The sequence below is a fragment of the Lepidochelys kempii genome, chromosome 18 (genome assembly GCF_965140265.1).
Source record: "Lepidochelys kempii isolate rLepKem1 chromosome 18, rLepKem1.hap2, whole genome shotgun sequence".
Lineage (NCBI taxonomy): Eukaryota > Metazoa > Chordata > Testudines > Cheloniidae > Lepidochelys > Lepidochelys kempii.
In genome coordinates, this window is record NC_133273.1 from 11,677,562 (window position 1) to 11,700,031 (window position 22,470).

Here is a 22,470-nt window from a genome sequence, read left to right on the forward strand (position 1 = left end):
TATAACATGTAAAATGCAATGGTAGATAGTATTACATTTAAAACTTGTTTGTTATATATTGGAAAGTATACAGTGCCATTACATCTCTCAATATTGATAGATACGATGGTGTGGCATTGTCATGTACAAGTAGAAGAGCTGCACAGATCTTTTGCTGCAGTATTGTTATAGGGCCACACCAAGTCAGTGTAGATTGTATGCATTGATAGGTAAATAAGGTATTTGGTGCAGATCGATTAAACCACTGCTGAGTTACAGACAGGTGTCAGTAAAAAATATACTGGTATCTTTTATATATTTTACAATTGAGCTTAGCATTACGCTTGGGAGCTGCTCAAGCTTCTTGGTACAGAGCCTATTTTATACACACAGGTAAACAGAAGAATGACTACAACGCCCTGACACATGGAAATCCTAATTCAGGTCTGGTGCAGAGTCCCTTCTCTGTAGGCTGGCAAGAGCCTCAAGAGCTGTAGGAACTATACCTGCCTTTGCCCAGTGACTGCCTCTAACAAATCTGCCAAGTGTTACTGAAGTGCTCCAAAGGGAGCTGTCCTCTATTAAAAAGAAAAGTCACTAAAGTGCAAGACCTGACAGTGGGAATTGTTGGGCCCAAAAACTTAAGATGCTGCACGTGCCAAAGTTTTACAGCCATTGAATTTGCTACCGAAGACACTTTAACATCTGAACAACACAAGTACACAAACACAGCAGCACAATTAAGAGAGAAATGTCTTCTGCTACACTGGCAGTTTACCAACAAAAAAGAATACACTTTCATTGATCAAAGGTTTTTTTCCTTGTACCACAACTCATCTCTTTCCTAGCTACATACTTAAACACATTATACTTAAGGTTCTCAGGAGAGCGAAGAGGAGGAGGAAGAGGATAGGTATGACAGATGTCAGAAGAAGAAATAGCAACTTCATAGTAATTGTATTGATGCCAAATCTGGGAATTTAAAATTTCTTCCCCAGCCCACATGAAGCAAGCTTAATTACATACACACCAAGCACTAGCCTCACACACACATACCCCAGCATTTATTAATATCATACAATGAATGCCCATCAAAATTACAACTGTGATACTTAAAGTTTATAACAATGAGAATTCTGTCTTTTCTTAGGAGGATACCATCAAAAATCTAACACTGGCTTTATTGCACACACTGGAGGGCTGGCCCAGAGTATTCCACAAGTCATATTTTGTCATATTTTCCATGTGATGGCACTACCTGAGGTATTCCCCAAAAGGTCTTTTGCTACTGCAAAGCAATAGCTGAATCATGTACAACAAAATGAGCAAATATAGTTTTGCCTGTTAAGTACTATTTCTAAGAAATTAGTATTGGAATATGGGTAGGGAAAGGCTATATCCTCAGAGATTCTGTTTCTAACCTATATAAAAGATGAAATTAGTCAACTGTAAGTACTTATTACTGAAGCGTCCAAAAGCATGCTAGGAGTCCCACAAACCAAAAAACCGAAACGTACCCTGCAAAGACCTTACATCCTAACTATAAACACAAGACATTCAAATTAGGGCAAACAAAAAATGGGAAGGATAGGAGAAAAGAAGCAGAAGGGTTACAAATACACTGACTTATGTCTGTTGTGCACACTTCAAAGTTAGTAAGATATATAACAAAATATACTATTTAATCTACAATATTTCAAAAGGTTATGTACTAGTCAATAAAAATAGGTCTTGCAAATACAGCAATTAGATTGTAGTACAATCATGAATGATCGATAAAATGGCTGCATAACAAAAGCTGCAATGCCATGGAAAGTGTGACAAAATTATGTGACTTATGGAAGTTTAAATTAGTTTTTATACATACTCAAAACCTCTATGTTGGACACTTTAATGGCACCATTAGGAAGCAACACTTCGCTATTTCATCTCACCACAAATTCCTGCAACTGTATATTATTAATCCCTATGGGACAAATGAAATTGTGACACGTGTCATGAGATGATATCAAATGAGAGAGTGACTTGCAACAGCACAAAGTAACATCACCATTATAAGAAGTTACACAAAATCCCTGAAAAACTGAGTTTAAAAGGTCCACAGGGTCCTCTGAACAGAATGGTTTTATGCTGAAGAGCTATAAAAGATGGAAAGATGTCTACCTGCACAGTACTTTAATCATCAGGCAGAAGTGACATGGGAACATCCTGTGTCGTTTCTCATGCACTTGCTGTATTATTTATTTGTACACCATCGCCATTCATGACAGGAAGAGGAGTAAAAACAAATACGCTGTTTGAGATAATGTACTCTCTACAATGCCAGGAGTGTAATTCAATTCACTAAATGTACACTTCGGTTTTACAGACGAATCTATACAAATATAACATACACAAACTACTGTAGCTATTGAATACTTGGGACTTAGTTATCCATAATTATTTAAATGCTGCAGAATGTTATCGATTATTGAAAATGGGTAAACACACACTTATGTGGTTTAATACCCTGCTTTATCACGTTCCCATTATCACGTGTTTGCAAGACTGAGTAGAAAAGTTCAGACAGATAGAACTGGACATCTGTGTGGGTGGACCTGTCCTACCAGAACAGATGAGAGGAATGTCCCAGGAAACACCATCATGATTAAATCTGGATACAGTGAAAAAACAGAAGCAGCAGCTCGTAGCAAAGTCATTAAAACAAAAAATATTCACATGAAAATTGCACTGAAAAAGTTATTACACAACTAGAGAATTGAACAGAGGAAAAATAAATGGTGGGAGTAGGAGGAATACACAGGCATCAAGAAAAAAAGAGAACCTGTTATCACTAAAGGCTAACACTGCCTTTAGATTCTTAGGGGAAACAGCTGAAATTTGACAATGCTTCATAGTAAGCATGGTATCAGTTCTCAGCTCAGCAGGAGGTTGAGTATGTACACAATATAATAAAATTTAAACTTGGCAGCGTGTTTACATCCTGATCTGAAGATATGAATTCTTTCTTGCAACAAAATAGCTTTCCCAGTTAAAAGAACAGGAAAAGAAATCTATGGAGCGTGGCCAAAATTTTCAAACAGGAGCTTAAAATTAAGTGGGGGGTTTTCAAAAGTGTCCCACTGAGGTCAATGTGACCTGTGGGCCTAAATCACGTCAGGGCATTGGAAAAGTCCCACTTTTGAAAACTTTGGCATCTGTCAAAACATTTTCCTCGGGAACTAAAGGTAACTTAAGGATATTGGCAGGAATCAAGTAGTTAGTTTCTTCTGCAGTTTACCTTTCAAAGATACCAGCATTTCTTCTGCCTGTATACAAACACTGTTTTCTTCACACAGCAAGGGAAATTATACAAAAATTGCAAACTGGACCATGATAACGGTTTCTTTTTTTAAATCAAATACCACAGTATGGTACATGTTGATATTTTTAGCCATGCCAACTATCTCTAGGAATTAAAACAAATGAATGTAACTAACTAAACTTAGGACTTTTACAGTCTTTATGAAAATAAAAAATTGCTTCCTACATCTATGTTGGCACTTAGGAAGTTAAAAGAGCAGCACATATAACTTAAAATAAACAAACAATCAGTATTATAGAATGCCAGAACGGCTGTAAAATTTTCAGGTACTACAAGCAAAGTACCTCCCACTCTTGCTAATAACATGGCTTCCGACACTTCATTACAAGCTCCAGGCAAGTCTCTTGATAGCTAATTACACATACACTCTGCAACCATGTAAGAAATGCATTTTTCTCTTTGGTTACATTCCTTTAGGTTTTGTTTAGCTTACTATTAAACTAAAAGCAAACAAATGATTTTGGGAATATAACTACTTCAGTGAGATTTCTAGAAATAACTGCACTCGATACAGTCTGTCACTCTTCATGTGCAATACAGTTAGGAACACATTACTATACAGTGACAAAAACGGAGAAGGGTGGTGTTCTAGAAGCTAAATCTGAAATATAACAAATATGAACGATTACTTTGATTCAAATAATTTTTTATTTGTCCATTCTTCCCCACTCTCTAAAGTAGGTATGTTTTTCATCACAACCAGCCACTGCTTTGAGATATTAAGAAAGAGTAAGCACTTTAGGTGCCACTATTTGCATCATAGGATCTCACCCCACAAAGCTCATATGTAATGTGCTTAAAATGCCATTTGTTCAAAAGTAGTAGTGCTTCTCAGCTACCTATGATTTGGATAGCAATTCTGTTTAGAAACGTTTGCCTTATATAGACTAGTATTTTAAATTTTAAAGTTTACCCAAGAACTGTACTAAAAACCACTCGCTTTATGATATTCATTATCCAATCTGTTATAAGATTATATGATAACTTTTATTGGTCTTTTCTATTTCTATTTAAAAAAAATATCAAATTCCAGTACTGGCAGCATTAAGATATCGCATGTTAAGGCTGTAGTAGTGTTAAGGCTGACCCAAAAGCTCATGTCCTTACTGTACCTCCTGTAAACGTTACTGGTGCTGCTGCCACTAAGAAAGGCCCCTTCCTGCACCTTCACCCCAATCAGAGATTTTAAAGGCTTGGTGCACCAAGACATGACTGCATAGAAGTCTGAAAATGCAAAGGAGTCCATCCAAATGGTTCTGCCCAAACATGGGCTGTGGCTTCACTTGGAGAACACAGTTGTGCGACGACTGCAATACCCAGGAACAGGGCTGCCATTGTATCTAGCTGGAGCATTGGGACTGTTGTCATAGGACTGGCTGTTTACCACTGGGAGAGAGAGACCAAAGTCTTTCAAGACGTTGAAAACAGAATATTGCCAACAAGTGTTGTAACCCCCAGGTATTGCCCCCCTGAGCATGAAATTAAAAATACTCAGAGTTGCTAAATAAACTGCACATTAAATTCACATTTATTCAAGTTTTCCTTTTTGTTAGCCATTTTATTACAATATTAAATTATTTTATTTTACCTAGGTATTCCCGCAGGATCCAGGAAATGTCATTTGTCAAAAATGTTCTCTACCACCACCACCACCACAATGGAACATTTCTCTCTGCATTTTCACCTACCTTATCATTATACATTGCTAGCTTCCTACCATTAAACCCTCTCTTCCTCTTCCTTGTTTGTAAGCAGAATGAAATCACAAGACCTGTAACTAAAAGTGCTCACAAAAACTGGGGGAGGTTAGAATTCATGTTTCATGGAAGATGGTGATAATAGAGAACCATTCAGTATGTATGCTTACCAATGAGAATTATTTCTGTAACACTACCAAAAATTTCCAGCCAGATGTGCAACACCTTTAAGTTCCCACTCAGAAGTTCAAGGAACTAATCTGGATGGAATGATCAGCAATAATTTCTGCATCACAATGAGTCTCATTGCCTTACTGGTATCTGCAAATTCTACAAACTGCAGAACACTGTGGGGTTAGTTTTGATTCATTATGCAAGTCTAATTTATAACCATACATGCTGCTGTCATCTGTTGCTCAAGCCAAAAAGGGCTATTTATTCACCTCCCACTTACAGTGCTTACTCTCCTCCTGGGTCTTTTGCTCTGCATTTAAGAATTTGACACCACGTAACAGAAACGACAAGAGTGCATATATTCTCACTGCTGAAATAAGCATATTAGGTGTATGGAAGTGTATGTCAAATGAAGTGTAGTCATGTTTTTATAATTTGCCACAAAGAAAACCATTACGTTTTCTAAAAACCTCTGAACAGAGATGATGCAAAACTGGAGATTAAGCAACAGTCTATTCCAGCCCTCCGTGAGGCATATAAAGCCTCAGAGTAATGGAAGACAAATATCAGTGTACAATGTTAAATACTGCACAAGATTTTTTTCAACAACTACAGCTGGACCAAAAAAAAAAAAAATTGCTAAGGCTCTTTCAATATTTTCTTAAACTTAGGCCATAGTGAAAAGGCTCAGTTAATACTACATAAACTGCAATTTTCCAATCTAACAATGCTCAAATATACCTTTAACTGCTGTTAGGCAGTCACGATTAAGGCTATGTATGCATTTGCATGCATGAAAATTTTGCTTCCTTCCTGCATCTGTTAAACTTGCAGTCATCTCCTTCCAACTCTGAAGTGACAATTCATCTTTTTTGATCAAGAGAGACTCAAGGGGAGGGTAACAAGCGAAACACTATGTAGGCCCCATTATTTTAATGTGCAATATGGTCTATGAAGGAATCATTTACGTTCTCCTGCACATTTATGAAGGAGTACTGCTGGGTTCCAGAAGATTCCCTCAATTTTCTATATGAAGGCAAGAATCGCATTCATTTCAAGATGGTTTCAGAGTAACAGCCGTGTTAGTCTGTATTCGCAAAAAGAAAAGGAGTACTTGTGGCACCTTAGAGACTAACCAATTTATTTGAGCATGAGCTGCTGGTAAGGACAGTGGGGTGGGAGGAGGTATTTTTTCATATTCTCTGTGTATAAATAAAGTCTGCTGCAGTTTCCACGGCATGCATCCGATGAAGTGAGCTGTAGCTCACGAAAGCTCATGCTCAAATAAATTGGTTAGTCTCTAAGGTGCCACAAGTACTCCTATTCATTTCAAGAGCAGCCTCAATGACCATTTTTCAAGAGGAACACATTTCAGGCCTTTATAAGGCCAAAAGTCTTACTGAGTTGCAGATCCAAAGGACAACTATAGCTGTAATGCTCCAATTGCTCAGTCAGTGCCTTTCTTGCCTAACAGAAGGAGGAGTACAGTTGGTGTATTGATTGACAGAACAAACAACAGAAGTTAAGTTACAGTTTGCATCAAATCACAAGAGAACAAAATAAACAGCCGGATATACTATTTACTGAGCCAAGAAAAGGTCACTAAACACAAAACTGCTATCAAGAACAGCAATTTCTTCTATTTTTCCACCAAAGAGATTTAAAATTTAGACAAGTGGGAGCATAAGCATAACGATAGTCTATCAGGCAGTTAATCACTTTAGTCAGCAACCTATTCTGAGCAAATTAAACCTCTGATCATTATAAAGGCTCTTTTTGCATACACACTTCTTTGGATGGTTTGGAATATAGCTTTAAAAAGAACACACAAAATATGATTTGCACTAAAATGCACTTAGGGAAATTTTTATTTATGAAAGAATGAACAGGAAAAACCTTCTGATATCTGGGACAGCAGAGAACTTGGAAACTGACATTCCACAGCTAAGAATGTGGTCGCCACTAATAAAGTTTTAGAACAAAGTCCACCTGACTTTTGCAACTCCTGACAAGGGTTGAAACGCCTTTACTTTACAACAACTTGAAATAAATCGCTAATAATGAAGTGATTTAGACAGTCAATTATTTACCCTAAAATTGGCTGAATTTGAGTGTGAAGCTTTATTATAAGGCTGAGTATAATTTCAATATTATATCCTGATTTATACCTCTCTTACAAGCTACTTTTTTTTTTAAACCAGAGTGAGTGAATATAATGTGTAACTTATTTGCACCATTTAAGCATTTCTTTACAAACCATGTATTTAAATTTATGATTCAGAAAACATTTGTACTATTACTGCTTTGTAATTCTTATGTAAAATGGGTACAAAAAGCTCAATTTTATTTACTTGACAGCAAAAGTTAAGCTCTTACTTTAGATGTCTTATTCCAATGGAAAAAGAAAAGGAGGACTTGTGGCACCTTAGAGACTAACCAATTTATTTGAGCATAAGCTTTCGTGAGCTACAGCTCACTTCATCGGATGCATACCGTGGAAACTGCAGCAGACTTTATATATACACAGAGAATATGAAACAATACCTCCTCCCACCCCACTGTCCTGCTGGTAATAGCTTATCTAAAGTGATCATCAGGTGGGCCATTTCCAGCACAAATCCAGGTTTTCTCACCCTCCACCCCCCCACACAAATTCACTCTCCTGCTGGTGATAGCCCATCCAAAGTGACAACTCTTTACACAATGTGCATGACAATCAAGTTGGGCTATTTCCTGCACAAATCCAGGTTTTCTCACATCCCCCCCACCCCCATACACACACAAACTCACTCTCCTGCTGGTAATAGCTCATCCAAACTGACCACTCTCCAAGTTTAAATCCAAGTTAAACCAGAACATCTGGGGGGGGGGGGGGGTAGGAAAAAACAAGAGGACACAGGCTACCTTACATAATGACTTAGCCACTCCCAGTCTCTATTTAAGCCTAAATTAATAGTATCCAATTTGCAAATGAATTCCAATTCAGCAGTTTCTCGCTGGAGTCTGGATTTGAAGTTTTTTTGTTTTAAGATATCGACCTTCATGTCTGTGATTGCGTGACCAAAGAGATTGAAGTGTTCTCCGACTGGTTTATGAATGTTATAATTCTTGACATCTGATTTGTGTCCATTTATTCTTTTACGTAGAGACTGTCCAGTTTGACCAATGTACATGGCAGAGGGGCATTGCTGGCACATGATGGCATATATCACATTGGTGGATGTGCAGGTGAACGAGCCTCTGATAGTGTGGCTGAATGGAAGTGGTTTGGAAAAATATTCACTCTGCAGCACTTGGAATAGTGGCAGAACGTGAAACTCCTCACAACATTATTAGGTTTAAAACACTTTCAGAACGCCAGGATGTTTTCTTAAGCAAAAATCTCATTCAAACGGAAGTTGCATGTAATTAAGACTGGATATTCAAAGGGCCCCAAGGGAGTTAGGGTGCCTGTCTCTACTGACAGTCAAAGAGTTATTTATCTTATAAAAACCTTAAGGGGTTAAAGCTCAAAAATTTTAAGTTTATAATTTTCAAAATCTCTCTCTGAAACTTGGCAACATTTTGGTAAATGTCCATGTATACCAATATTTTTATTTATTTTCATAGCCTTTTCTACAGTCAATCTTTAGGAATAGTAAAGGGTCAAATATGAATATTTACAAAATAGTTGCAATACAGCCACTACAATAAATGATAGCATTATCTTCAATTTTAAAAAGCATACATCTTAACCTTCTATCAATGTTGCTGAGGAGCATTATGCAGAGAAAATTAATAACTAAATCAATTCCTAACAAAAACTACCTACCTATTAGCAAGCAGTCACGGAGGGTGGGGTTTTCAAAAGCATCCAAGTGATTTCAGAGGAAAAATTCCCTTGACTTAAACCACTTAGGTGGTTTTGACTAGCTCACCAAGAATAGCTAAAATGCAATGTTTCAGAGTAGCAGCCGTGTTAGTCTGTATTCGCAAAAAGAAAAGGAGTACTTGTGGCACCATAGAGACTAACAAATTTACCTGAGCATAAGCTTTCGTGAGCTACAGCTCACTTCATCGGATGCAATGGTGGTCAAACGGAGGCTGCCTTTCCTCAAGCAAAGGGAAATAACGGTATGGGAGGAGAGATTTAGATGCTGAAACTTGAACATTAAGGAATGAATATCTGACACTCAATAGGAGATTCTTAATTCACTCAGCCAAAAGTTTTAAAGATCATTGAGTCTTTTCTCAGTAACAGGTAAACTGGGTCAAAACCGACTGAGTTATATAACATCTAAATGACTATAATAATATAGTTGGCATCAACCAGAATAATTTCTGTAAAAGGAAAATTACACCTGTCAATCCTACTAGAATTCTCTGAAAGCATAAACAAGAGAGTTGAGAAATTTAGCCATTTGAAAAATTAGCCATAAATGGTCCATTTTAATATGTAAGGTGATTGTGCAATGCCCCACAGATACATACTAGGATCAGTGTTATTTAATGTATTTATTACCTGGAAAAGTAGGTAGACAATGAAGTGGAAAAATCTGTTAATGACAACATTATGTAGGTTAAATAATCAAGGTTAGAGGTATTATAAGAAACGTAAAGGGTTAATTAAAACTTATTGACTGGGCAAAATACACAATGATCAATAATATTCAAAATGTAAATAAAAGCAAAGACAGACAATGGAAAGGACCAGTCCAAACTATTCACACACACTGATGGATTCTATACACAAACAAACTCTTACAAACAGGGCTTTGGAGCGGAGCCCGGAGCTGAAGCAGCTCTGGAGTAGCCAAGCTGCAGGTTTTTGCCTGATTTAATAAACTGGTTTAAAGGTCATTTTTTGCACTGATTTAATCAACTAGTTTAAAATTCCACATATTATGTTGCAACTGTGCATGCTGACAAGTCCTTAGTGAAATGTTAAAAAAAAAAAATTTTAAAAAATCAAGAACTATGAAAATATTAAATGAAAACATTCTCAATGAACAAAAGATTGCAAGGAAGGTGTTGGATTGCATTAAGGAACAAAGAATACTATTGAAAATATAGCATTATATAAATTGATAATATGCCCTCATCTTGGATATTATTGCTCAAATCATTTCAAAAAGATCAGCAGAAATAGAAGCGGGCTAGAGATGGGCACTTGAAATGATTAGATACATGACAAGACTTCCAGATGAGGAGAATTTAAAAAGATTACAACTAGTTGATTTGGAGAAGAGGTGAATAAGATGTGACATGATGAAGATAAATAAGACTCCATATAAAGTCAATCATGCGCTCTCTCCTGTTCACCTCTCATAGTAAAAGAGCCAGGAAAAATCCAATTAAATCAACAGGCAACAAATAAAAAAATAACCAAACAGATGGAAGGAATTACTTTAAACAAACTACCTCTTAGAAATCAACGCTGCAATAGAGGCAAAAAGCTTAATGAGATTAAAATAAGGATTAGAAAAGTATATGAACAAAAACCATTTAGTTACAGTAGTTAAAATACAATTTTAGAGATGACTACAATCTTTATGCTTTGGGACACGTAAAGCTAACACTAACTTCTCGAGGTAACTTCATCTGATGAAGTGAGCTGTAGCTCACGAAAGCTTATGCTCTAATAAATTGGTTAGTCTCTAAGGTGCCACAAGTACTCCTTTTCTTTTCTCGAGGTTAGGAAGACACTTCTTCCTGCCCATATATTATTGCGCAACTATACAACTTATTCTGAAGCACCTGGTACAGGCCAGTGTCAGCGACAGGATACTGGATTAGGTGAACCTCTGGTCTGACCCGGCAAGGCAATTTCTATGAAACGACCCTGCAGAAATAAAAATTAGCAGGCTGCTCTGCCATTCCACATGTCTGAACGCAATTTCAAAACCCACTGAAAGCTGTTTCCTAAATCAGTTGCACCCTATTTTTAAATGTCTTACATTAGCAAAGGTCTAAATAGTTTTTCCATGAGCTGGAAAGAAATGCTCTAACCAAGTATGGGAAGACCTTCATACAATGAAACCTTGCTGCACGAAGCTGATTTTTACTGGCTGCTTATGAACATGTAGTTCACATCCTTATGGCTCACCATCAAAGTAATGAAAAATCAGCTAAAAATTGGTATTGAAATACTGCCCCTCTCCCCCGCAACTTCCATGTCCCTGATTCAAATTCAGCCCAGGTTAGATGCAAGTGAAATTCATTAATCTTGGAGAGCTGTTTGTGATTTGTGTGTAAGTTGTTTTCAATATGGGACCCATAGCTGTGTACATCACTAGACAATGTGTTCAGAAATGTTGTGACTTCAGTTTAGAACTTTATTGGTATAGTCGGAAAAACAAATACAGTCTACAGTAATGTGTTTGACCAGAATAAAAGAATTAAGAGAAATAGAACAATTTACTGCCTATATTAGATTCACATCTTAACTTGATGTAAGATGGACTAAGTGTAAAAAAAAAAAAAGGAATATAGCTTATACAAATATGTATACCTGACAGAACTCAACCTACAGTGCCTCAACTCTGCTGGTATGCCCTACTTCTTTGTATTTACGAAAATAATGTGTGCTGTCAACAATTCTGTTGATATTAAATTAAAGTGGATGCTTGCTGCGAGACCCCATAATCTGCTTTGGTTACTTAGATGAAATAAAACAGCCCACGTGAGCAGGATGGGGAGTTTACACATGGCTCTTCCGTTGCTACCACCAGTTCAGCTCCACTAGTGGTGTCAAGAGTGGGGACGTTAGCACTGACTTTATAGACAAAGCTGCAGACAGCCATTTCCATTTTAAGCACCACATAGTCCTGATGTGAGTAAGGTAAGACAGTCAGTGGCATCAGGTCGACAGTAGTGCTCCCATTGTTACTAAGTGTGAAATTAAATTGTGGTAGGCGTTTTGGAAATTTTCAGAGAAACTTTATATACATGCAGTAGATAAGGCTTTTGAAGTTAGCATGATACTGAATTAGTCAAAGAGTACACAAGGTTTCCAGTGTTCACATGAAACTGTAATAATCTCTCTAAAGCAAAAACTTTCAATTTTTTTTCTAAATGAAATATATAGCAAAGTTACCAGAACTTGCTGAGTTCCCACACTTGCTGGGAGCTTATCCCTGGAAGCATGGATCTTTGAGGGAATCAGTTTACATAATTTGAGAACATATTTACATCATTCAAGGCAAACTTTTTTAAAAACAGATGGTTTTTTACTCCTAAAACTGAGCCACAATCTTCTGCTATGCTGAACCCCGTGGGCAGCAGGAAAGCTAGAATGAATCATGTCAATTTCACTCTTGGGAAAGTTCAGAGCAGCAGCAGAGGCAGGAACTGGAGGCATTTACTGGGGAGGATGGGGGTAGAGAGAGAGGGAGAAATATGAGGTAGCAACTCCCCCACCCCCGTGCAAAACTCTGGCAATCAAGGGGTAAAAACAGAAAAGTGTCATAGTCCTGGTGACCTCAAATTTATTGGATATGTACAACACAGAAGCTAACATGAAAGATACAATCTCCAAATAGGGCCAGAGGCAGCTCCCTAATAGGAATACCACAGCACCTTCGCTCTTCAGATCAGTTGGGGAAGAGGAGTGGGAGTGAAGCTTCTCATTAGGGTATTACCTCTGGACCCTGTTGCTGGCCTCCCTCCATATCTTTTGTATGGGACTCTGGCTAGTAGGTTTAAACTTTTTAATTACTAGGTGTCTAGTAAGTTTTTCAATCACTGGCCCAAACCAGTTTCAGCTGATTGGCAACACTGCGTAGCTAGAATGTTTTTTCATGTAGGGATCTCATCACTATAAAGCAATATTCAAAAAGCTGAACACTAACAAAGTTACAGTTATTTAAAGCCCAACTTATAAATTATATTTAATATGTCCTTCACCATGGAATATATATTTCATTTTATATTTAGAAAGTGTTTTTAAGCACTTCCTTTAAAGTGTTTTTGGAGTTAATATTTTTTTAAATACAAAAATGTACCAAATATGGTACAGTTTTCAAGGTCACATTCTCCTTTATTCAAATGAAACTATTCTTTTAACTTCAAATGGTAACTCAAGGCCTGCATTGTGTCATCAAGTTCAAACTGCATATTTAAGTGGTTCTCTTTAAAAAAAGTGCAAATGTGGGTAGCACAATGTGCAGCAAAGCACAGGATGGACTAAGGTCTACGAGAAAATAATTTGGAACAAAACAAAAGCGAAAGGACTTGTGAAAACTTTGATTTCACATCAGCAGGAAATTGCAAGGTGTCCCAATAAACACACCCCTTTAGGTAAGTCATTTCACCCTTAATTTTTTTTTCTGCAAGAGGTCAAAACACAGCTATTTCTGAAACAGTTTCTTCATGGGGAAAAAAATCTGATCAAAGAGATGTTGATATTCCTTCCTACCTAACAAGTTTATTATTATTAATCCTAAAGGGGAAGTTAAAGAAAAAAAATGTAGTATTTCTAACAAACACACACCATATTATTCTCAAGAGCTTCTACTCAGAGTACTACAGTTCTTTATATAAAGTTCCATGTGAGAAAACCATCTCTTAAAGGAGCAATGCCAAAATTAAAATACAGACCACTTTTAGACAAAAACAAAATAAAATTAATCCCTCTGCCAATTTTTGTGGCATTGCAATTGCATTTCCCCCCACTTCTCCCCGTTTCTGTGTGAAAGACCCAAGAGAAGAATAAGTGTTCCTTTAATGTCTCTGAAACAGGAGAATAAAACTGAACTTTATTTGCAGCCTTTAATAAAGATGCCATAATAACTAAGTATAACTGATCAGAGTTAATCTAAATTGTTAATTTACTCTCTCCAGATCCACACTGGCTCCAAAATGAACAGTATCCGTTAAGGACAACCACTGTACCTTTCAGGCGCTGTCTGAAATCTGATCAGAACTATGCTAGATATCAACATTTATTATTTATACTGTGGTAGAGCCACTTATGGTAGCAGAGTTTTAACACGGATTTGTTATTAGCAGCATTGGGACTGTGTTATAAGACTACTACTATCCCCACAGTGATGTTGGTATGATCTGACGGTATGACCAGATCCTGTCTATACCACAATATGCGTTTTCACTGGGTCACCTGACATGGTTGATTTTGTAATGCAGACAGGAACTAGAGTATCACCACAAAATCCTACTCACTTCTTCCGGCAAGAAAATATTGAGCTTGCCAAAATGCAGTCACATACTCTGTTCTGATCTACTATCCTGACTCTGCAGAGAGGGGAGAAATGAAGGAGGCACATACAGTTTTCATGCCAGACTGTAACTGAGTTTATACCACTGGGATTTGGTGTCTGGATGAAGTACTAAGTGAAACACAGCAGACACACAAATACATCTCAGAAGCACAGAATGGGGAGAACCACCACCAGGACAAACAGACGCAGAAGAAAAACAAACTGTTAAAAAGTTACCCAGGAGGGGAATGTGGGAAACTATGAAAGCAGTAAATGAGAAACCCTAGTTTTATTTGGTTAAACTGGACCAATCTTTCCTCCTCTTGGTTCAGAGGGTCACTGGTTGTAGATATTCCAGATAAATGAAGGAAAACTAATACCTCAATGCAGTAGATTACATTAGATAGTGTGGTGAATCCTAAACATCCAGTTTTAAGAGAGTCTTAGTTCTGAAAAAACACTTCTAAAGACAAGGTGAACTATGAAAGCAGGTGTGAAATATAATGAAAGCTTAAAAGCCCTTGGTTCCATAAGAGGAGGTTTACCCACCAAACCAATAATAGATACACACACACGCACACACACTAATATTTGAAATAAATATTAGAAAAAGCATAAGCATGAAATCCATCTTCTAGTCTTATCAAGGGCTTGATAAATTTACCCAGAATTCTAAAAAAATGGCTTGTTACAAGAGTGAAATATGCATGCTCTCTCCAACCACCCTACTGTAATTTAAAGAAATAAAACAGCTACGTACTGTATTTAATTGTATATTGTCAATCCACTTTTTATTTACCACTACTTTATAATGCAACTGATTGCATCTCTCTTGCTTTTGGTATGGTATCTTAACTGAAGTGTAGCCAAGCAAGGTTTCTCTGCTTTTCTTTAAAAAACCATGATGCATTTCTTCCTGCACAATTTTCAGTGTATCACTTTTTCCTTCTCTCACCCTTTTCTTTGCACTGACTTCTCTGCCACCTCCTTTATATTTATCTCTCCTTTCTTCTCCCTTCTATAACACCGTTTTTTTAAACTTACCCCATACACCTTCACCTCCCCCCATGCTCCTATATACAGGAACTGAATAATGTATCAGACACTGAATGTCTAGATGATTAAACCTACCCATACACCCCAAAACTGGTATAAAATATGGGGAGCTGCCTCTGTTTAATGAGATAGTGCCCTTATGTGAAACCAACCCTCACCCTCAGCATCTAGAAATGGGCAGATGCTGTCCTTGGACCTTAGCTAAGGGCTCCAACTTTTGTATTATTAATTAATTTTAATACACCTAAAGTGTGCTGTGTAGAGGGGGAAAATAAGCTAAGAGAAGATAGAGTAATTAACAACTATCCTACTTACCTGACGTAGTTGCAAACTTTTACCTTTCTTAAAAAATTAAATGCAAAGAAGTAGCCTATGTTAATGCCATTGTTTGGCTTGAGACAGTTTTCTGCAATCCTGGGTTAGGAAAGTCAAAAACACCTCACTTTAAAATTGTGATGGTTGTATTACCACAACAGAAAAATAAAAAAAAGTTAAGCTTTTTTCCAACGAACGTTTGGAATTTACAGAATTCAGCTTAACATATGCTTCTTAGAGAATTTTTCTGCATGCTGTGGCCTCACTGAAACAATCTTCTCATGTAAATTGTCCCAGTCCCACCTGCTGTCACTTTCAAATCTAGAGTTCTCACGTTTTCCTATATGTCACAAAGATGCTGCTGCTTCATTAGGTGAGAAAATGCCGAGAAAAATTTTAGATGCCACCTAAAAAAGCTCAAAAGAGATTTTTCAGTTGCTTATTTACTTATTTACTCTGAATTTTCCCACAAACCTAGAATACACACTCCACATCCGTACTGTCTTTTTTACATGCAAAGTTTCAAGTATATATAAAGAATAAAGAAATAATTGATTCTGAACTCTTTTTTCGGGAACTCTTCCTAGCAACTCCTAGGCTGACATGAAGTGTTAAGAAAAATGGTAAATCATGCATTTTAATCTGAAGAACTAGAAGTTAATCAGACACTAGCTGTTTGCATGTTTACATCTTCTTGTATCTCATTTCGGAAGTGGAGTTCTAAGAAGGAGGCAGATACCGAAGCTGGGCTGTATGATCAGAAGTGATAGGTAAAGAGGCTGAGAGAGTATATAAAGTGAAGATGGAATTCTGTGAGGCATAGCCTAGGCATAAACAAAATGGTTGCAAAGGCAACAGGAAACATCAGGATAAATTGGGGAATACCAGAGGTCCTCCAGTGTTTCCTTTAAGAGGGATTATAATAATACCACCATCAATGACTGCTTGGAAACAGAGGTCAAACTGAGGCCAGAGAGAATCAGTGGAGAATATGAGTACTTGTGGCACCTTAGAGACTAACCAATTTATTTGAGCATGAGCTTTCGTGAGCTAAAGCTCATGCTCAAATAAATTGGTTAGTCTCTAAGGTGCCACAAGTACTCCTTTTCTTTTTGCGAATACAGACTAACACGGCTGTTCCTCTGAAACCTGTCAGTGGAGAATATATAATTTCAATATTATCCTTTGCACCTATCTCAACCTCTCCCTGCCATGCTTAATTGCCATCTGAATTTTACAAAGTGAATAATTCCAACCTCACACTAACAGAAACCACTGTTGAAACAGACTTTGTTTGAGAGGAGACTGCGGGTTTATTTGGAAATTCACAATGGAGTTTCTATGATAATTTGGAAAAGGTATTAATTTGTTAGCTAACTATTACAATCACACTTCTGAAATAATCAGTTGGCTAAATAAAATCCAAAGACAATTAATTGTTTATTGCAAATTGTTCAAAATCCAATGACTAGTTAAAATAGTTCTTGCCCACTAAATGCATTACACTGGTTAAAACCCAAGGGGATAGTTGTTTAATTGAATACAAACATGCAAATACGTGTTGTAAAAATGTATTTAGCGAGCTGAATAAAAAGATACTGTTAAAAAATAAAGACTGTTTATAGTATTTTTTTTGTTTACATTTTAAACAGTCAAAATGTCTCTTTTGTAAAAAAAAAAAAAAGGCATATTTACTAACTCATTCATAGCCGTTTAAACTATATGCTTTTATATTTCCTAAAGAGTTATTGCTATATTTAAGATCTATGAAGGTGATAAACTCTGTAGCTCAGAATACAGAACATCAAGTGCAGTTAACTATCCTGGTCAGGTTTCTAATGATCATTCAAATTTCACAACTCTCCTGAGGAACCAAACCGCAGCTTTGGTAAAGTAGGAATTAACGTATAAAATTATCTGACATTTCGGTTTCCATTTCTACCAACTACAGTCAAGTAATACAGTATCTTTTAAACAACTGGGGGTAGCATTTTTTCAAAAGGGAAAGTTACTCTTCTTTTTCCATCATTGCTGAATTCACAAATGACGGGTTGTAACTTCCTAACTTTTCCATAAAAGTTCAACTTCTGGGCTGAGATCAAGCTTGAATAATTTCAGACACGACATACAATTTCCAGAAAGGGGGAGGGTGAGTGCGAGAGAGAGACAGAGAGAGAAAAAAGACAGGCGGTAATACTGGAAACCATTTTGCAACCGTACTATGGCTGTTGCTCCCAAAGAAAGCCAAAAATACTGTATTACTTACATGTAAGTTAGCTTGAATAGCAACACATTATTACAAATACTGATGTAACAGATTGTGCACACCTTTTTCCTCCTTTAAAATTATTCCAACAAAATTTGTTAAACAAAAACAAACAGAACAAGGAATAGAACTCACGGTTGAGCACAAAAAGGATGGAAAGTACGGCACACCGACCACAAAAATGACTCTAGTGGGACAGACAATGGTCTCTCTCACCTAATATCCTGTCTTCTGACAGTTGCAGTGTCAGCTGCTTCAGGGGGAATGAACAGAGCAGGGCAATTTCGAGTGATCTATCCTCTGTTGTCCACTCCCAGCTTCTGACAGTCAGAGGGTTACGAACACCCAGAGGTTGGGGTTGCATCCCGGATCATTTTGGCTAATAGCCATTGATGGACCTATCCTCCATGAGCTTATCTAATTCTTTTTTGAACCTAATTATACTTTTGGCCTTCACATCATCCCATGGCGATGAGTTCCACAGGTGGACTGTGCACTATGACTGTGCAAAGTACTTTTTTTTTTTTTGTTTATTTTAAAGCTGCTTATGAATTTCATTGGGTCACCCTTGGTTCTTGGGGTGGGCGGGGGGGGTGGGGGGGGTAAACAACATACACCTTTTCTTTTTCTCCAGAGCACTCAAAATTTAAGGACCTTTATCATATCCCCCCCTTAGCCATCCCTTTTCTAAGTTGAACAATCCCAGTCATTTTAATATCTTCCCATATGGAAGCTGTTCCATACCCCTAATCATTTTCATTGCCCTTCTCTATACCTTTTCCAATTTTAATGCAATTTTTTTTTTTTTTTTTAGAGGAGGCAACCAAAACTGCACACAGTATTCAAGGTGTGAGCGTACCATGGATTTATAAAGTGGCATTATGGTATTTTCTGTTTTATCACCTTTCCCTTTCCTAATCGTTCTGAACATTGTTAGCTTTTTTTCGACTGTTACTACATATTGAGCAGATGTTTTCAGGGAGCTACCCACCATGCATCTAGATGTGGATGTGCTATATCATTTAAAGCATGGATTATGAAGCCTTAATGGTTGGCAATTCTTTGTGATGAATTTGTTCTACTTTTACCTAGTGACCAAAGAGTATAATTCCACACACAAATAACCTTTTACAAACAGTTACTTTTTTTTTTTAATTTTGGTTTTTCGATAGATTGTGGTTCTGTTAATTTGTTAAGTGCCTAGAGCCTGGGATCAGAGGTTTTTAAATATACAAAATAGAGATAATGTCCTCTATGTGATTATTTCTAATTAAAATTTTGTACAGACATGAACAGTTAATAATCCCAAACTGTTAGTATTGGGAAGTAACAACAATTTCAGGAACTGTGAGGTTAGTTGGTGAAGATTTGTCCACAATTGCATTAATACAATTTCAGTATCTTGGAAATGTTCCACTCCTTGCTTTTGTGATTTAAAAAAAATAATAAATAAAACTCTGAGATTACCGTTATTGCCTATTGGGTAAATAACATGCAGACCAAAACTGTATTTTACCAGGCGAATGCACATTTATTAAAAAGCATAAATCTGCCTTTAATGGACTTAAACAATTCTTGCTAAGTATGTGCTAAAGAGGTGTTTTACCACTATCAAAATAAAAATCAGTGTTTGAATTTTAGATTTTTGTTACTTACTGCAACCTCAACATTCATTTAATGCTTCTCCCAATGCTAAAATAAACTTGAATTAAGGACAAAAATTTTCATTTTCCAAAAGCCCTGCTCCTGCTTCCAATATGAGCTTTACAGTCAACTTCAGCACAAGCAGGACTAGGTTATAAATTTGTATTTAAAGAGGATATTACAGGTATGATTCCATTTCAAAATTTCACTACCTTTTTTTATTGGTTCATTTGAAACACATTCAAGAATCTTACAAAATATATATTCCTAAAACAAAAACAGCAGCAACACACATGCACATTCCTGTATATATTTACTTTTTCTTTAGTCCTTAACATTGTTAAACTGAGTATCATCACCCTTAAAAAATGCAATTTTGACCTAAAATAATTGAATAAAAAACCCAGCTAAATACAGGCACACATATCAACCTGGCTCTCCTAGAGGCACATTAAAGTCAACAATTTTGACATCTTTATTAAATGATGTATGGAAAAATTAAGACATATTCAGTATATCCTACTTATAAATTAAATAATCCCTATGCCCCCCAAAATTATTCTCCGCCTATCCTAAACTCTTCAAAAAATTAGCCAAAAACAATCATTCATATTTTCAGGCTGCACGTTGTCATAAGCCACAAAATTGCTACTGTCCTAAAAGTTAAAACTTGTGAATCAACATCTGCATTTTTCACGTCTACTGCTGAACAGCTTTTTATAATTTGTAAAAGAAAATTATTGCTCGGTAGACACTTTGCATGATAAAATTATATGCACGCAGAAAGTTAACAGCAACCCCACTCACATGGAAAGAACTTACATTTAAAAAAAAAAAATACTGACCGAGTCTTAAGAGTTGTGGTGCGAACACATCTTATGTTCTTATAATGATGTTAACACACCAAGGAAATGAAAATGTTAGGATAGTATTTGGTAACATTGAATGTATCACCACCTGAACGTCAGTGGAGCTCAGAAGCAGATTAAGAACTCAACTTAAAACTGTGGGCTTTAAGTTAACTACTGCTCTTCTTACAAGCCTACTTGTAAGTGTACAACTACTGCTCTTCTTACAGTGCTCTTCTCATCATCTGTCTGAATTCATCTAGTGAGGCCTGCAATTTACCTTAATCCATTCTAAAATGTCAGCTAGCCACCAAAAGCTGCAAATGGGAAGTATTGCTATTCAATATACCACCTTGCAAATCATAAAAATACCTAGGCGTAAAAAAAAACAAACCCACAACCCAGTTGTTATCTATTTCTAAAAATCACAACATTTTCCTCAACTTTTAATTTTTTTTTTTTTTTAATTAGGACAAAGTTAAAACGTGAATATTCCCATCGCCAATCCACGATTCCGCCCCTTCCTGCGCGTTTCCTATTGTCTATGTTCAGCGCTAGAAAGCCACAAACGCAACAAAAAGTAGCCAAGAATTCCGGCACGACTTTCAAAAGGCGAGAGTGCGGGCACGCCCGGGTGACTTCGCGGGAGGGGACGGGACGCGGGGACGGACGCGGGGACGGGTCCCTTTAACTCAGAGCGGCTTCGCCGAGCAGGCGGCGGAGTCTGGAAAAGGTCACCCGGACACACTTGCTCCTGGCTGCGAAGTCCGGCGGTGGCTACTGATCGAGCAGGCTGGGGGGAGGGGAAAGGGGGGGGGGATCGGCCAAAGTTTGCAAGTTTCACTCCAGGCCCCCGGCGCGCGTTTCCATTTCGATCTGGGGCGAGCTCCGGCCGGGCTGCGGCGGGAGGGGGGCGGGGGGGGCGGCGGGGGGGGGAGGCAGCGCTTACCTTTCTTGGCTTTCGGGGAGTTCTTCTTGCTCCGGTGGGTGGCTCGCTCTTCCTCAATAGCAGCTGCTATCTCTGGGTTGTCTTCCCCATTGTACCAGACCAGCAGCTCGTCGCCGGGCTCAATTGGCTGGGGGGGCGGCAGAGAGAGAAAGGCAACGCCAATCAGCGGGAGGGTTGTTCGCGCAAGGCCGCGGAGCAGGCTCAGGGCCAGAGGGCGTGGAGCTCGCCGCGGGGACGGCAAACAGCTGTGCTCTGCGCCGAGCGCCGATTGCCTCACGGCCGGACGGACCAAACCGGAAGAACTCTTTAACCCTTCCCGGCTGGGCCGGGGCAGCGGCGCCGCCGAGAGCAGGGGAACGGCTTGCACCGAGCGCCCCCTGCTGGGAGGAGGACTGCAGGCGTCCAACCCCAGGGCACGGGCTCCTGGCTGAGAACAGGCTTTCCAGGGGGAATCGACGTTTAAAGCGACTGCACTTGTTTGGCAAACGCAGAAGGAACGGGAGGACTTGGGGCCCCTTAGAGGCCAACGCATTTCTTTGAGCATAAAGCTTTCCTGAGCTACAGCTTCATCACGCTTCCTTTAAACCTGACACGGCAAACAGTGATCTCTAATCGCCCACCCTGTTATGAGCTCAGTTTATGCGGAAAATGCTGCAGTTTTGATTTGAAGATGATTTTAAAAGCTGGCTCTGTTATTAAAAAGGAAGGTAGGGCAGAGAAAGTAGGTCATAGAAGATGTTAAATTCAGATACAGGATGGAGGAAACCTGTTAACTCATTTTCCCCCTAGCAGGGGGAAATGATGACACTGTTTCTAGATTATTTCTCCCCAATCTACTGTTTTTTTATAAAAACAAATTTTGAAAAGGTATGCGAAAGTTCAGGTTAAGCTGAGCAAAATTTTACTGAGGAGTAATTGTGCTTACATTTTTAAGTTTGATCTGCATCTATATATTACATATATGTCTTTAAAAAATGCAGT

At 37.9% G+C, this 22,470-nt stretch overlaps 1 protein-coding gene across 6 annotated transcripts in view; it reads right to left on the reverse strand.

The window, feature by feature from the left end:
* The window catches only part of PRDM2 (PR/SET domain 2), a 119,505-nt gene that overhangs the window by 44,520 nt on the left and 52,515 nt on the right, over nucleotides 1-22,470 (reverse strand). For all 6 annotated transcript variants that reach the window (XM_073317134.1, XM_073317137.1, XM_073317135.1 and 3 more), the window contains one exon: nucleotides 21,490-21,616. In XM_073317134.1, coding sequence (XP_073173235.1) covers nucleotides 21,490-21,616 — 127 coding nt within the window. The remainder of the gene's footprint in view (nucleotides 1-21,489; nucleotides 21,617-22,470) is intronic.